This window comes from Numida meleagris, chromosome 18, assembly GCF_002078875.1.
Source record: "Numida meleagris isolate 19003 breed g44 Domestic line chromosome 18, NumMel1.0, whole genome shotgun sequence".
NCBI lineage: Eukaryota > Metazoa > Chordata > Aves > Galliformes > Numididae > Numida > Numida meleagris.
This window is the reverse complement of record NC_034426.1, coordinates 10084958-10101575: the sequence shown is the minus strand read 5'-3', so window position 1 is coordinate 10101575 and position 16618 is coordinate 10084958. Positions and strand designations below refer to the sequence as shown.

General features: G+C 39.4%; 1 protein-coding gene and 1 long non-coding RNA gene across 12 annotated transcripts in view; one reads left to right on the top strand and one right to left on the bottom strand.

The window, feature by feature from the left end:
- PITPNM3 (PITPNM family member 3) overlaps nt 1-16618 on the bottom strand; it is a 58175-nt gene that overhangs the window by 36437 nt on the left and 5120 nt on the right. For 3 of the 10 annotated variants that reach the window (XM_021415670.1, XM_021415669.1, XM_021415668.1), the window contains exons 2-6: nt 14179-14321; nt 13242-13337; nt 12094-12201; nt 3870-3917; nt 106-182 (exon numbers count right to left, since the gene is read on the bottom strand). In XM_021415670.1, coding sequence (XP_021271345.1) covers nt 106-182; nt 3870-3917; nt 12094-12201; nt 13242-13337; nt 14179-14218 — 369 coding nt within the window. In that variant the 5' untranslated portion in view covers nt 14219-14321. Of the gene's footprint in view, nt 1-105; nt 183-3869; nt 3918-11397; nt 11457-12093; nt 12208-13241; nt 13338-14178; nt 14322-16618 lie in introns of those variants that run through there. The other 7 variants (XM_021415671.1, XM_021415674.1, XM_021415672.1 and 4 more) reach the window with 6 other exon arrangements.
- On the top strand, nt 189-7714 carry LOC110407722. 2 transcript variants are annotated; one of them, XR_002444005.1, is made up of 4 exons: nt 1951-1995; nt 2546-2646; nt 2875-3146; nt 5706-7714. It is a non-coding gene; the product is annotated as an uncharacterized LOC110407722 (long non-coding RNA). The 2 variants fall into 2 exon arrangements; XR_002444004.1 differs by having other exon boundaries at nt 189-2646.

The following is a 16618-nucleotide window of genomic DNA, read 5'->3' as shown; positions in this document are numbered from 1 at the left end:
ACTAAGCCATCAAAGAGGCTTATAATTCCATAATGCAATATGACAGTATTTCCACATGTCTGCACCCTGGAAATCAGCACAGCTGGTTTTGGGAAACAGTCTCACCTCGTTGTCCTCATGTATTTCAATACTGCCTTGTGCAGGTAACCTTTGTTTTCTTAAAGAGGCTCTGTACAATTCACCTGAAAGGAAGAGAAACATAACCGACTGTATAAATACTTGGGTGCCTCATCTTTCACAGACATCTGTGGAGTTAAGATACAGTTACAGTTTCAAGACAGAAAGATTCACATTCTGTGGACAAACAGAACAATACAAAAAGTTTTTTGCAGTCCTATGTATTAGAGAGTTGTCTATTTCTAACAGTAACATTTATAACAAGATACAGGTCCTTATGCAAAGGTGTACCGTGCCAGCACAGGCGCTGTTTGTCACCGCTGCCTTTCTGGAACAGTAATGCTGCTGAGTCCTCCATTTCAGCCTTTGCCTAAACACAACTACTGTCAGGTAATAAGAAGGAACAGAAATCGGAATAAGATCATTATGAGAACTATGGCATGGTAAAACTATGGTAACTTTTTTGTTTAAAAGTAAACAGTCATGAACTAGAAGCGCTAGACTGTCTTACGATTATACCTTTCATTCCTATATGTCAGTGGAACTTACACAGTAATTAAATATTGCAACATTTCATGGACAATTACTTCAGCTGAAGTACAGAATATGAGTTTTTTGGGGAGGTTAACCCTTCTACAGACAGTGACAAAATCCCTGATGAGATGAGAATCCTCCCACCTCTATTAGCACCTTCTCCGTTACATGCAGGGAGGAGGCTGTGAATGCACACTGACAGCTTTTGAGTTTATACAGATTTTTTCCTCTATTTCCTACAGCATGTATGAAGAAGATAAAGTGCATCATATAATGCTATAGATAACTCAGTTTATTTTTTCTTTTGGAGTTCCGAATTCACACCATGTTTGTGGTACCACTCCATTTAAGACATGTTTACAGACAGTCTGCCAGACTCTAAAAGAATGGACTGGTTATGCAGGGTCTGGTCAGGTTATCCTGAAAGCACTGACCTTGGTCCAAAACAAACTTCACATACTCTTAACTTCTGCATTAGAATTGAGAGCTGATTCCATTGCCAGTCTTACCACTATCATACCTTATAGCCACTAGAAAATCATTCAAACAATGTGGCTACGTTTCTCCATATTTAAAAGCAAAGTGTTTATTCTCACCTCTCCAGCAGGCAAAGATTTACAGGATTAGTCATTTAATATTTGTGTAAAACAAAACGTAACAACACTAAACAACTCCCACACAAAAAAGCCACCCACAACAAACAGCAAAAAACACAAACCCACAAACCCTTAACTTCCAACCAAATGCAACTACGTTATGGAAGTATCTGCGCTTTAAAGATGGTTCTAATCAAGAGTGGTGTTTCCAAAAGCCTGGCCAGAAGACCGACTTTTCTTTGAAGAGCGTCATAGGAAAAAAATGTCCTTTTCTAGCACCTCAGCTCACAGTAGAATCAGTACCATCCAAATGTTGATTTTGTGCCCTGAAAAAGTGTTATTCTAGGCCACGAGGCACCATCTTATAGCTAACTATAATATTTATCCTTAACGGAGTACTTAAACAAGAAACCCAAGACTCAGCAAATGCTCAGAAATGTTCACTGCTACCTTTCTTTACAGTGCAACACACTAGACAAAATGCTTTCTGGAATTGCTTATACCCTGTTCCTTTGAAAATCCTGTTCTAAAAATACATCTTTAGAAAGCACAGAGAGTGGTTTGCTTTTTCCTTAATGCACTGGATGCCAGGCTGAATGATAGTTACTAGCTTCACATGCCAAAAAAAAAAAAGAAGTCATGGATAACTGGACGTTAAATTCCAGGAATTGTGATGCAATCGGCTTCTTTCCAAAGAAGCATGTGTGTGTGTCGGGGGATCAATACGCGCCTTTATTTCAAATTTTAGGTTTGCTAATTGTACAGTTTGGAAGATAACCAGATTTGGGGCCTAGGTTCAGCTTTACTGTTTAGGTTAAATACGAGACACTGAAATAAGTGGAGACCTCCTCTGTAGTTAGGATAATATAGTAAGACTACTCAACAGCTACAGCACTGTCCAGGACAGGAACATACATCATGATGTACTACAGAAAGACACTGAAATTTCATTAGGCACCAAAACAAACTGATTACAGAGATTGCATGTTTTATTATTTACTGGAAGGGCTTTAATGAGGTAAAATACTAATAAGGCTTGGCTGGACCAATCTCCTCTGATGACGTTACCAACATTTTACAGATTTTTCCAGTAGTCTCGATTCATAATATCATTAGACCAAATTATGTTAATTGTGTCATTATGCAAATTACAGTAGGGGAAAAAAAATTGTACCCAAATCCTACAGTAAGAAAACAGCGGGTTGTAACAGATTACATTCTAATAGCTAGTAATATAGACAGGAAAGGTCAGGATGAAATAAAAAAAATTTTAATTATTTAACTTGCAAATTCACCAGCTAGAAAGACCCCACGGCTTCTCAAAATCTGGCATGAGGAGACACAGGAACAGGAGAACAATCTGAAACCTGATTCCTCAGGACAGTCAGCTCTCATGCAGGTATCCAAATAAACTGATCAATAGTGGGCAGGTAGTAGTAGTGGCTAGCTCCCACTGCTGTCCTTATGTTCAAGTTTTCAAAAGCAACCAAGTCCCCAAACATATTGAGAACGCTGAAAAACCCACCCTTTCTGTCTGCCAGCATACCAGGTTGTAAGGTCACAATCAATTATCCTGCTAGGATACAATGACCTTCTTCTAAAAGTTACAATAATCTTGCCTCTACAGACACGAGTATCTTTTTGGGAGGTAGCCTGAGACTGTGAAATTAACTCACTTATCACTCCCACTGCAAAACACCCTGCCTGTGAGTGAACAAACTTGAAGGTATAGCAGCAGCAATTTAAACAAAGCAAAACAAAAAACCAACAAAGACTGAGAAGTAGAACTGCTAAATCACAAAACTACCTTGCACATAAAACTCCACAGAGGACAACAAGAAAAAAGAACGTACTGCATATGACAAATTTAAGCTACAGCGTATTACTATACTCCTAAAGGTACGTAACCCACTTTAGGACAAACTAATGAAACAGTTAAATAACGATTTGCCAGCTAGGACATAAAGCTCAGTTCAGATTTGTGCCTTAGTGTGTGTGTCTTCTATATCATATATTATCACATTTCTCTATGCCTTTTATTTAGCTACGCAGGTGGATTCTAGAGGATGGCTGTATTACAGGGTTACACAGGTAATCCACCAGTGAATTTCTGGATCTGCAGGATTAGCACAAGAACAAGCTTAATGCAGAACAGAAAAAATAGCAACAAAAAACCCAGTCATGTGTTTACTCGCAGGAATTCCATTTAATATTGTACAATAATGCTTCACACTGCTCAAAAAGCCCTCCTAGGGTACACTTCCTGCTTCATCTTGCTACATAGTACATTAATACATTGTTTTGCACTTCTTCCTAAAAAAATAAAAATAAAAAAATAAAGGGGATAAACCAGGCTAAACAGAGCATACAGTCTGTAAAGTACAATGCACTATTTAATGTACTAACTCTTACAGGCACTTTTGGGGTACGTTTTCATAAACCTCAGTAACAATGAATAAATTAAGCAAACACAGCCTCTGCTCCTTCATACTCCTTTCCTTCTCAAAATAACATTTGAACAAAGCATAGTAACATGCTTTTGCTGATTAACACTTCTATTACTATCTCTAACTGTTGAGCAGCACTGAATACAAAGAAAAATGAAAATAACTTTAGACTCACGTTGCTTTTCCTGTAGAAAGCCAGATGAGCAAAACACAGACTCTTCACCTGCAAAGGGAAAAAAGACAATATGAAACTGGATTGCTTTACATGAACACCAAGTTATTTCCTTTTTCTAATATATTACAGTAGATAGTTTGCAACTGACTACTATGCTGATTTCTAAAACATCCAGTGGCTTCTGTGGAAAGAGCTTACAAAAGACACTGGAGAATTACTCCCTAGTGAGTAAGACTCTCGACTGTAGAACATGGTGCCTTTGCTTAAAATTTCAAAAGCACTTTAAATAATGAGATGCAAAATACAGCCAATCCTTCACAGTCCGTTATTTCACACAGTAACTACACGTGTAGAATTCATTGACAAATTAAAGTAAGCAAAGGCAGCTATGAAATTCTAGACTTCCAAAGAAATTAACAGATCTCAAAACCATCTGATACATTTAAATTCTCAGTCGTGACAGTTTTAAATTTTCAGATGCCATAGTTAGACACCTCAGTAAGTCTGTACCCCCCAAACACTTAACATAAAGTTCTTTCAAGCACAACTAAAATTTGATGCTACCTATTTTCACAAACATTCACAAAAAGTTGTTCACAAGAAAAACAGATCCAGAGAAGTACGTTCTTTAGCATCTTTCAGGCACAGATTCCCGGAGTTAGGTTCTGGTCTCATTTTCTCCTCCTCCTCACAAGTAAAACTTTCTCCAGCTTCAGGATATATGACACTGAAAATCACAATGCAGGTCTGAAAGTCCCCTAAATCACACTATGTTTCTCTTCATAGTCATCCCTTGAGAGCTTCAAGGAGCACAAACCTAGACTGAAGGCAGACCTGCCATATTTTAAACTATCCTTCTGATGACACTGAAAACATTTCTGTGATACGATGGGAAAGACTTAAATGCCAAGCCTAATTAGCCACTTGTGGGCATTCTACTTCATCTGTTTAACCAAAGTCCTTGAAATCTACTGTCTAAAACTATGACATCTACACTACTAAATGGCTTTGAAATTAGTTCTACTCTTCCTGAAGAGTTTAATTTACGAGACTCACCAAATTCAAAGAACTACTGACTTTGTCAAAAGAAAATATGCTAGTGACATTAAAGTAGCAGGAACTCTGTGCTCTAGCAGAGTGTTAACTATGCTCTTCACAGGTGTTGTAGCGATAAGCAGGACTAACGCAATGGAAATAGCGTTACAAAAGGTGGAAGGAAAATACAACGCTCACCCGGATCGGAAGATTTGGGGCTCGCAGGAAAAGGCTCCCACCAAAGAGGGATCTCCAGGAAGAGATCCTTCCTCAGGGGCAGTCAGCCCTTAAATGAGGCCTAAGAGGGGTGGAGCCAGGCTCCACCCCTTCTGGTTGCACAGGTGAATTGCCTTCACCTGTGCTCCCAGGGCTGACTGGGTCTTTCCTCCAGGTGCTCAATCAGTGGCTCAGGCCATGACTCAGCAGTTCCCATACAGGTGTACAGATATTTTCATCATACATTAGTTTCCTCAGAAGCTGAAAGAAAAGATGACTTCTCTAGCCTGGAATTAGAACATGATCTGCAGTTCCTCCAGTTGCATGTTACCAGCTATTGCAACGCTACAAACAAACCAACAAAAAAGGAAGCAGTTTTTCTGAGCAGTATTGAAACCAGAACAGAATCCACCTTACTCTCCCACAATGGACTGATAATTGGTAACAGCAGCAAAAATAAACTTATCTATTCATCACAGAAATTTGTTGCAATTAAAAGCAAGTTTTACAAAGTTAGCCTCAGTGTTACATATTTGCATGTTACCCTGCGCTACATAGTCATTACACATATGCCTAACTTTGCAGATCAGTGCTCCCAAGATGCCAAAGAATTGCGGAATGGTTGAGGCGGGATGGGACCTCTAGGTCCATCAGGTCCAGTCCTCTTAGCTCAAGCAGGAACACCTACAACAGGCCTCCCAGGACCACGACCAGATGGCTTTTGAACATCTCCAAAAGATGGAAACTCTACAACCTCTCTGGGTAACCGTTCCAGTACTCCATGACCCACACAGTAAAGAAGCACCTTCTGATATTTGGATGGAATCTTGAGTTCCAGTTTGCATCCACTGTCTCTCGTCCTGGCACTGGGCACCACTGAAAAGAGCCCAACTATGCCTTCTTTGCAACGTCACAGGGTATTTGTATACCTCGTTTCACTCTCCCTTGTGATTACATCACTGTGACCAGCACCAGAGGACAGCACAGCAGAACAAAGTTGTGTGGCTCAGTACCAGTAATATATCAGTGTGATCCTTGTTTGTCTTCTTCCCCACACATCCAAGCTTTCTTCAGCAAGAACACAGAACACAGTGAAACTTAACTCTCAAAAGTAAAGTCTGATTTTATTTTATTTTTTTTAATACTATGACAAATATAACACTGATGGCAGTTCAGTCAGGCAAAATTTAGAAAGGCAGCAGGAAAGGAAAGGAGGTAATACACCTGCAGATGCCATGAACCTCTGACTGGGACTGACAGCCAGGGAACCTTTAGGTCCAACGAAACTGATGCAAAACCGTCTGCTGATTTCAGCATGTGGATGGGATCTTAACACAGATCCAAAAATGAAAAGGGAATCTGTGGAGGGACTGCAAGAAAGTCAAAACTCTATGTAGCAGGACTCCATTCGCAGGTAAAAATATCTTAGAGGCCAGTTTAAGTTTCCTCCATTTTGCATGCATTTGCTGAGCTGTATTTTACAACATATAGCATCACAAAAATAAAATGACAACAGTTGTAGAACACTGGCAACCTTGCTCTAGTCTAAACTGCTACCATAGATGATTTGCATCTGCTAGAATTGTTGGTAGAAGTAAATCTGTTTTTACACGAGCCATCTGATGTGTTTTGGATTGCTACTGACTACAGTAATTTCCATCTTTCCTTTCCACAGCTCAATTCACTAAACTAAATTCTATTTCCCGTTCTTCACATTATTAGGCAGTAACAGATGCTACTGCAATAAATTTAATAGCAGCATAAACATTACATTCAGCTATGTACAAACACACTCTAATGATATGACCTCAGGAAGCCTCGAGAAAGAGATCACATGCTACTGACAGGGACGATACTCATTTGTTTACAGAGAACATCGACTGTGGACAAAATTAGGCAAGGCAACCTCCAGGGATGGAGGCTGAGAACAACAGTAAGAGGTGAAAATCACAATAATGGAAGCACAGAGTCATGAAATTATATGGATTTTTCCATTATAGTATGGGTTTCAACCACCGCATTGTTTCAGCCCTGAAGATGCATGGCAGATGTAGCAAAGGAGACCAAATCACCGAGTCAATGAAAGGTGAGACCAGATGCACAGCTTGATAAAAACATATTAGTGTGCACCTTGCCTTGTACAGAACCATTAGTCTCCTGTACTAATTTAATGGGTCCATATCAACATAGCTCATAATTTCAGATAAGATTTAGTATTCATATCACAACTGACAAGTATCTTTTTTTTTTCCCCCAAAAAAAAGTCTAGCCCACTTAAGGAAAAACAAACAAACAAACCTTTCCACTTTAACTAAGTAGAAAATGTTAATACACAGTCAAGATAATATAATGTTATTATTAGACTACTCCAATTCTGTTCAGTGTCTTGAGGACACTGCGGCAGGAGACTGGCAACTACCTCCCCCATCACTCAGAAACGTGCTGTTTCTCACACAAAATAGGGTTCCTTTTTTTCTTACATTAGATGGAAAAAGGTAAGATCCAAAAGATACATGAGAGGCTATGAAATCATCCATCTGCAAGGCTTCTTTTTAAAACAGAGTGTCACGGAGTTATCTCTAGATCTATCTGTGTCTGTGACAGGAGGACAGCAGGCCCACAGGCCCACTGGCCCTAAAAGGGAAGAAGGGGAGGAGGGGGGAAAGGGAACAAAGAGAGAAAGCAATAAAAACAAATAAACAGCGGCAATGGTATGAGGAGGAAAGTTAATTTACTAATTATAATAGCAGAAATACAAGTTAATTGGGATTTAAGCTAATAAACCAAATAAATTAGAGAGAGTGTCCAAAACCAAAGGCCTTATTCTAATGCTGAAGGTGAGATGGCTAGGGAGCACACACCGCAGAGACGAGCAGTAAAAAGAAAAGGGTCATCTCATGACTTGCGAACAGTTTTATCTTTCCCTCTAAACAGAAAATGGAAAAAGAAATGTGAAAGTCTTCTGGGAGATGTCATTCTTCTTCTCTTCTGAGAACCAGGTACCTGGAAATATTGACAGTCCACAGAACTGGAGCATTAACTCTTTAACTCCCAGTGAACTACATGATGTTATGATGTGGAATACTGTTAACAAAAAATCGTAAAACCACAACAGGGAGTTACAAAGGACCGCTGGAGTGGAAGGGAGCCATAGTGCATGCTACAGTCTTTGGAGAAGTATCCACAGTGAGTTTTAAGGAAAGAAGTACAGAATTTGTTATTAAAAAAAAAAAAAAGTAGGAATTGCATGGCTCAATTCTAGGCAGTGCAGAAAGGGCAGGAATTGAGCGTTTCTATATACAGACCTAAAACAGCTTGTCCAACAGTAGCACCTTCCAGCTCCAAATCACTACCTCGCAAACATGCTGGCTATGAGAATTAATGTTTAGTCTGAATCAACAATTCATATGAATCCCAAAAAGAGAGCAGTATTACCATCTGCACTGTTTTCCAGATAATCAGTGCATTAAAGGATGGAAAGATCTCAGTAACCTGATCTTGGGCAGTGACACCAGGACAGGGCTTTAATTCACCTGGTATGAAAATTCCCAGCTGTGAAAGCTGATTGCGTCCGTCTATTTTGCTGGTTACCAGTAAAACAATCCCATCAGTCTGTACGTGCAGCACATGAAGCACGGGAAAAGAGGATTTCACAGGCATTTTACAGCTAGTTATGTTTTAATCAACTAAAAAATTTATTTTGTCGATTGCCTACCTGAGAATTTATCATAATCTGTGATATTTTAATTGAATTATCTGGATTTATAGAGTATAACAGTAGCACATATGACAGAATTGTCTAACGGCTCTCAAAATGTAACTAGGGCTTATTAAATCAATAGTCACTCTGTCAAAGCTGTATTACAGAAATTAAAATTCCTTTGCCTGCTTGTTTATATTATATTCTACAAAAAGTACCACTAATGCCAGCTTCTTCCCCTCTTCTCCCAGTACCTGCCCCTGACTAAGATTTTCATATTGCAGGGAAAAAAAAAAAAAAAAACCAAAAACCCTCAAATCCCTGCTAGAAATTTGGTAGAGCTGGCACTTAAAGCTGAAAAGTTAAACAGTTAACACAGCTCTTGGTTATTCTGGCCTAAGCATAATTCTGTCTCTCAGAAAACACTAGTCCAACAAGTTCTAGTCTTCATTAGTCACACTGCTGAGTATTAAAACAAATAAATAAAACCCCCTAAAAAAAAATTAAAATAACAATTATCATAATAAAAGTAAAAAATAAAATAACAAAAAATAGAAAATAAATAAGACATTATAAAATAAAATTAATGATGATTAACTGCAGCTACAGCATTGCTACGCTGTCTTTTTCTTAGAGAAGCAGCCCAGTAAACTAAAAAGTGGTATGTAACAGTTTACCACAAGTTAGCAAGAACAGTGCTCTCATCAAAGCTAAGAGGAATATGGCCACTTCGTCCACAGAGCAGGATCAGATAAAGAAAGAGGAGAAGCAGACAGGTCATTTCTGAAGGAAAGCAGAAGGTTGTCATTAAAACAAACATCACTTAAATACTCTGACAAGCACAACTGGTTGCATACTCTTTTGTGATGTCCTCTATCACAATTGCAAAAATAACAATAGGAGAGCTAAGATTTAAAATGCTGGCAGCAAGGACAGACCTTTTCTGTAACAAATACTTGCCTGGTTTGCTAGTTAAAATGTTTAGCAATCTCATTTCTGACTATAAAGAAACTCCAGTAATGAAACATAATACACATTGAATGCAAAGCATACAAAAAGTCTTTGCTGTATTTGCAGAGACTTCTTCACCTCATTTGAACAGTATTCTGTCAAGAGTACAAGGCTGTGCTGCCATTCAGTGAGACCTGGACAAGCTGAGAGCTGGGCAGAAAGGAACCCGATGAAGTTCAACAAGGGCAAGTGTCCTACACCTGGGGAGGAATAACTATATGCGTCAGTACAGGTTAGGGGCTGAGCTGCTGGAAAAGAGCTCTGTAGGGAAGGACTCGGGTGTCCTGGTGGCCAACAGGCTGACCATGAGCCAGCAGTGTGCCCTTGTGGCCAGGAAGGCCAATGGCACCCTCAGGTCCACTGCACAGACCATGGCCAGCAGGGCAAGGGAGGTTTCTTCTCCCCTCTGCCCTGCGGAGACCACATTTGGAGTGCTGTGCTCCCCAGCTGATACTTTACACCAGTAGTGAATTTAACTGCATAACTACGATGTTCGAAAATGCTGTTTGTCTTACTTTCCGTAACAGAAACTTAGTAAATTTAAATGCTGCTCCCAGTTTTCCCCTGAAGATGTATTTCTATCACTGAAAAGAAAGTTTGTGCTGGTCAAGTGCTCTCAGTTGTACTTACTGAGAATCAATGACTGAGTAAATTATACACTTGCCATTTATAAGGCTTCCCCTGACCTTCGCATGTCACACCCTGGAAAAGTGGCATTACTTAAGTACTTAAGAGTCTTCTGTTCTGCCCAGAGCATACTGCATCTTCTCATACATCTTGATTTGTTGAAAGAGACCACAATTATATGCTTTATTAATTGATGTGTTAAACCCCAAAAAAGAACCAGTGCTCTGCTCTCTGAACAGCCACTGAGCAAAACCATGGGCCTTAGCAACTGATTAAATTTTAACAAATCTTTCTGCAACCAGGGCCAAGGAACTCATCATTTTCTCAGAGCCACAAGTAAATTCAACGCTGTCAAAAAAATGAATTCACCGAATAAGCAGATCATATTCTTCATACTTTTTAATTGAAAAAGTGACGTACGGCATGAAAGACAACATAGGATATTCTTCTCTTTTCTACACAATATTTTAAAGAGAAAATCCAGCTTTACCTGGACATATAATTTTTTACTATAAACGCTTGAGCTAAGGTTGAAATAACTTTCTACTCTATCTGAAGATTACTGATCACAGACATCTCTGAAATTGCTGAATCAGTAATTCTACTCAGTCTTATTAAGCTATAACAAGAGCACCGTCTAATCATTTGTACTAAAAACACTGCAATTCGTATTCGGCCAATAATTCCATGAAGACAGACACAGATGAGTACATGCAAGGGAAATCAGTAAGTAGCAAATCAGTATGACTGAATTTGAAAGCATAAGGTGGTGAGGAAAAGAAGGAAATTGACTGGGTCATAGTTATTTTCAGGGTTGACTACAAGTAACAAATCAGCACAGAAAAGCCTCCAAAAAAAGGATCGTGAAATGCACAAATACACCAAATTCTTCAAAAAGTTAGATTAATAACAAGCACCATTATACACAAATTCTCTTACCACCGACGGGCAAGGAAGTTAGGTCCACCCTTCTCCAACCCAAACCATGCTATGATTCTCTGTAAATTCAGTGAGGTAATTTTCATTTTCAGATGACATGGTAATTTAGGAGACAAAGTAACAATTAAAAGGAGTTGCTTAGGCTTCTGTCTTAGGTCCTAGATTCCTACTGGTGTATCAGCATTCACTTCTCACTTGTATCAGTGATGCGCAATTACCAAAATGTTAAGCTAAAGCTGTTTCAAAATCTTCTTGAAAGTGTGCCCCCTTGAAATTTCTAGATAATGGTTTGTTGACTTTGAAAGAGGCCTTCAGAGTGTTTAAGTAACAGAGCCTCACTCCATGTAGAAAAATAAACTAACGATAATGACCAAAAAGTCCTTAATATACATCGATCACAGGAAACATAGAAAATACAGGCTGCAGTCTTGTAAACCATCTTGTCATTGTTGAGCTTTGAATCAAAAACAGTCTCACTGAAGTCAATACATTTATGATTCTACTTGGCCTATCGGAGAAGAAGTTTCTTCCTGGAATAGATCACTAATTCATTTCCTAGCACTAAAACATTACTTACATGTTTATGTAAATCTTTTAACTAAGTGACATTTTAAATTTTATTTCTGTTGAGTATTTACATGTCTGACACCTAATTGCTTAACTTTAAATAGATATGTAAGGCAAGCTAAACAGTACCTTGATTTTCTTCCAGCTTCCCAATTGTTTCTATCTGCTCAACAAGGTCATTTGAGTTCCACTGGCTCATGCCAATGAGAATAGCACTTTTTCCTTCCACCACCTCTTCTGCATGAGGAAAAAGGGGAACAGAATAAATTGCAGTGATGAACAGGAGAACACCACACAGGACTAAAACTAGTAACTGTGAGAGAAATAAGCAGCCTAAGTTATCATAGGCGAGACACTCCAGAAAAGCTTCCTGTTTACCAACATATCCTGAAGTGTACCTATACACTACATAAATTTGTGCAGGAAAACCAGAGAGGTGAGAATTGTTTGACTATTTGCTCTTACCTTGAGCAGGACACTTAAAAACAAAGTTGGGAATAAATCACTCAAGTGTTTAATATCAACTTATAGTTAGAATTCCTTCCCTTTTCCCCACTCCATGTAAGCACTGAAGATCAAAACAACCCTAAAATGGACATCTTTGTTTTTTCCTAACAGCTGACAGAAATTTCACATAACCTGCCAGCCCTTCCCAACTCACAATTCTCCTTCTTCAGTTTCTAAAAACTGAAAATGCTTACACTATCAACTTGCAATTGTGTTTTTTTCCCTCCATGAAACAGACATACAGATTATATACTCACATTTGTTCAAGAAATGAAATAAGCTATACTATAGTCAAAATAGTCCACAACAGTCAAACTATATGGGCTTCTCAGAAAACGAATAAGAACTTTTTCCCAGACATAAGGGAAACCTTGATCAACATAGTAGGACTTTTATTAGTCTTATACTGGCGGTTCAATACTCATTTCAGCCTGAAAATGGAGCTGTGTCCTATAATTGTTAGCATTTTAAAGTTTATTATACACCACAATTTTAACAAGCAAGTAAAAGTAGTATTTTCCTACTCCAGACAGGCCTGAAGTGAGTACAGAGCAGAATATGCTCTGTACTGCTCTGATGCCGGATGAAGTTCATGGCTGCTCATTCATCCACACCAGTAGATCACCCATCTCTGATAAACTCAGGCCTGTTCAAAAATCGTACCTCAGTCAGGTGAGAACAAAGTTGTCAGTCCATTCCAAAATGAGCTTACTCACTTGCGGCAAAACCAGCAAAAGAATAGGGAGAGTAAAACAAAACTTTGCACTGACCTCGAGCATCAAAGAACTCATCATCAGAGCTCTCCACAGAGTCTTTGAGGATGTTCTGCATGTGCCACTGATCACCAATGAATCTGCGTAGGCCAGCTGGAAATACAGAGAGACCAACATTAACCCAAGAGAACACTTACTTCTGTGACAAACTTAAAAGGAAAAGTACAGTAATGAACACTGGTGGTGATGGTTCAAGAGGATCCTTTTGGTCAGGGCACCTAATCACAAAAGGATTCTCAAAACAGCATAAAAATTACACTTCTCGCTTTCACTTAACAAAAATTATTAAAACAAGGTTTTGCTTAAAGATGAGCCTGCATCACTCACAGTTAATGGAGTGACTTGAAAAGATAAATTCTAGCATATGTAACTCACCAAGCTGTTCAGTTCCAACACTCAGACTGTACAATATTTGTTTCTGAGACCTCAAGCAACGTTTCCCCAGGACATGGCAGTAGCTCCTATTCAAATTACACTTCACTTCTGAGAGAAATGCCATCCTATTTGGCTCACAGGTTTACAGACAAACTAATGAATACTCATTCATTCAAACTTATTCATAGAGTTTTTTTCATCAGAGAGCTTTGTTTTGCCAGAGACCTGTACTGTCATTCTCAGCTTGTCAATACAAGGCAGGAGGGCAAAACCCCATCAGAACAGGTACAGTAGCAAATACATTGACAGTAGTTCACAGGGGCTACATATAACTCAGGCTAATTTGTAACTAGAAAACCAGAGCCGCATAATTACGTCACTCCTCCTTACATCTCCAGCAACATATATATTGCCATACACTGACAATAAACACTCCCAGAAACACTGGTGAAACAGGGATCAAATCCACTGTAATAACAGAGGCAGAGCCAGACTCCTTACAGCAGCGCAGCGCAAGGACAGGAGACACTGGGCGTAAGTAGAAGTGAAAGTTTCATACCAGCTTTAAGGAAAAACGTTTTCCACAGAAGAACATTCATTGAAGCAGCTCCTCAGAATTGTGCAATCTTCATTTTTTGGAGTTTTCAAGGCCCAGTTGGATAAAGTCATGAACAACCTGGTCTGCTCCCATAGCTAGCTGCACTGTTTGGGAAGTCACAGGCACAAAGAGGCACTATGATCAATGCTGCATTCCTATATTCTGTATTAAATATTTAAACACAGCTCAAAACGATTGGAGTCATGTATTCTGCCCACTGCATGAGAAACTTAGACATCACCTCCACTGATGATGCTCTCACCATCTCTTAAGCATAAAATCCCATCAGACCCATGGAGTCACTTTTCTATCCTTCTTACCGACCACCTCAGAAACAAAATGTCTTTTTCCCCTGGGCTGACCACTGCCTTGCACAAACACACAGCATATCTCCAGCAGGGAGATGGAAAATGAGAAGAAAGGAACAGATACACAGAGTACTTAGGTGACCCTGTTACACAACAAACCAATGCAGACCCCTGCAGAGCCAGAAACTTGAAAGATAAGTAAGAGAAAAAGGGCAATTTACATGTAGTTCAGATGAAGGAAAAAAAGAAAGCTCATGTTCAGTCATGGGCTCTATTATAAATTCAAGAGGGCAAGGTATTTGCAGCAGGATTCTATACTGTGGGGCAACAGCACACAAATTCAGGATGTCTGTGATTGCGGACAGCAAACCTAGCACTTTCAAAGAGTAGCCATCTCTCTCTACGGTACTTTGCAGTGAGACAGTGAGAAGACTTGACTGTGTCTCCACTCCGTCACCTCCTTTTACTAGTCTCTTTCCCTAGAAAGCCGATTACTGACTGGTGGGTGCCAAGACCTATCAGAATCAGATTCCAACATGCTTTTCAGCCTCTGCAGTTGGCCATAGTACCCTAGTATCAGCTTTACGATAAGGATGAAATGTATTGCAAAAATTCTGGCTACCAAAAAAGCCCTTGGCAGCACCAGGTTTATTATATCTCACTAGGAATGCTTCCAGATTTAGAAGCAACTTAGACATAGCCACAGCTGGCAGCACAAGTTTGCATATGCATATGCAGCAGTTCTTCACATTCACATTTATTTGCTGGCTGGACTGCAACACACTGCCCTAGTACAGTAGTCTTATCAAGTCTGATTGATTCTGTGCCAACAGCTTAGCATTAGGCACCTCTGTAGGACTCTATTAACACTCCTTGATTATATTAGACATTGCCATTGCCTGGGGTTACTGATATCATCTACAGCATCAACTGCTGCATATTTTATTATTTAATTTCAGAGAAGGAAAAGATCAGATTTATTCCAAAATACAGGCTACCTCCCTGGTGATGGATGACATTTGATGCTTCTAAGTATTTCTCTTTAAATACTAGACTTGCTGACTGGTTCCTAGTGGACAGATTTCAGCATTTTTTGAAAGCAGGGAAGCAATTCACATTTAATTTCAGTTGATCAGTATCGTTGTTTCTGAGAGTGGCAGGGAAAACTATCCAGAAAAGCAATTCCTATAACAGAAACCCACATCACTAACCTGCCGGTCACTCACACAAGTGAGCTAGAAGCACACACACTAATTTCCAGAGGCTGCTGGAGGCAGCATACCACATTGACAGTAAGGACACAAGGGGAATACTTTCATGCAACACAGACAGTCCACAGGAATGCATAGGGGCTTTCCTCCTAAGACAAGAAGCAGCAAAGTTTCTTACCTTAACTGCTTTCTTTTGTATAGTACTGCTGGTTCCTACACTCAGCTGTTATGCGGGCAGCTGAGTGTGGATTTGCCCTGAGCAGAGCCATCTTAAGCACCGCACAGAGATGTTGAACTCTCTAGTTATGCTCCTGTTTGGCTCCAACTTAGTGGAAAGACCCTTAAAATAATGAAGTCTAAACACCACCTAACGCTACAGCACTAAACCACGTCCTTTAGTGCCACATCCACACATCCCCTAAATACCTTTAAAGATGGCAACTCCACATTTCCCAGTATAGTCTGTTACGATGACTAACCACCCTTTCCGTTAAGAAAGTCTTCCTGATATATATACATGCAATCAAAAACTCTGTTGTAACATTACTTTAGATAAACTCAGCATCAACAGGAATTAGGATTTATTATTAATTCATGGTAAATCACCAGTTAAAACTGTGTGATTTTTATAGTACAACTTGAAGTCATCTCCTCCCACCCTAAAGTGAGCCCTGGTACTCAGTTGAGCCAGCTACTGGACAAACAAATAGGAAGATTTTCATCTCCACCTACACTCACAGCTACAACCATCTCATTATAAAACTGGGCGGTTAAATTATAGTTTCAACAGACTTGCAACCCTAGGCCAAGTATATGTACCAAGGCTGCCTATAATCTTGCCAGCTTTGATCTGAATGCTTAATTTCATATATATATTTCATT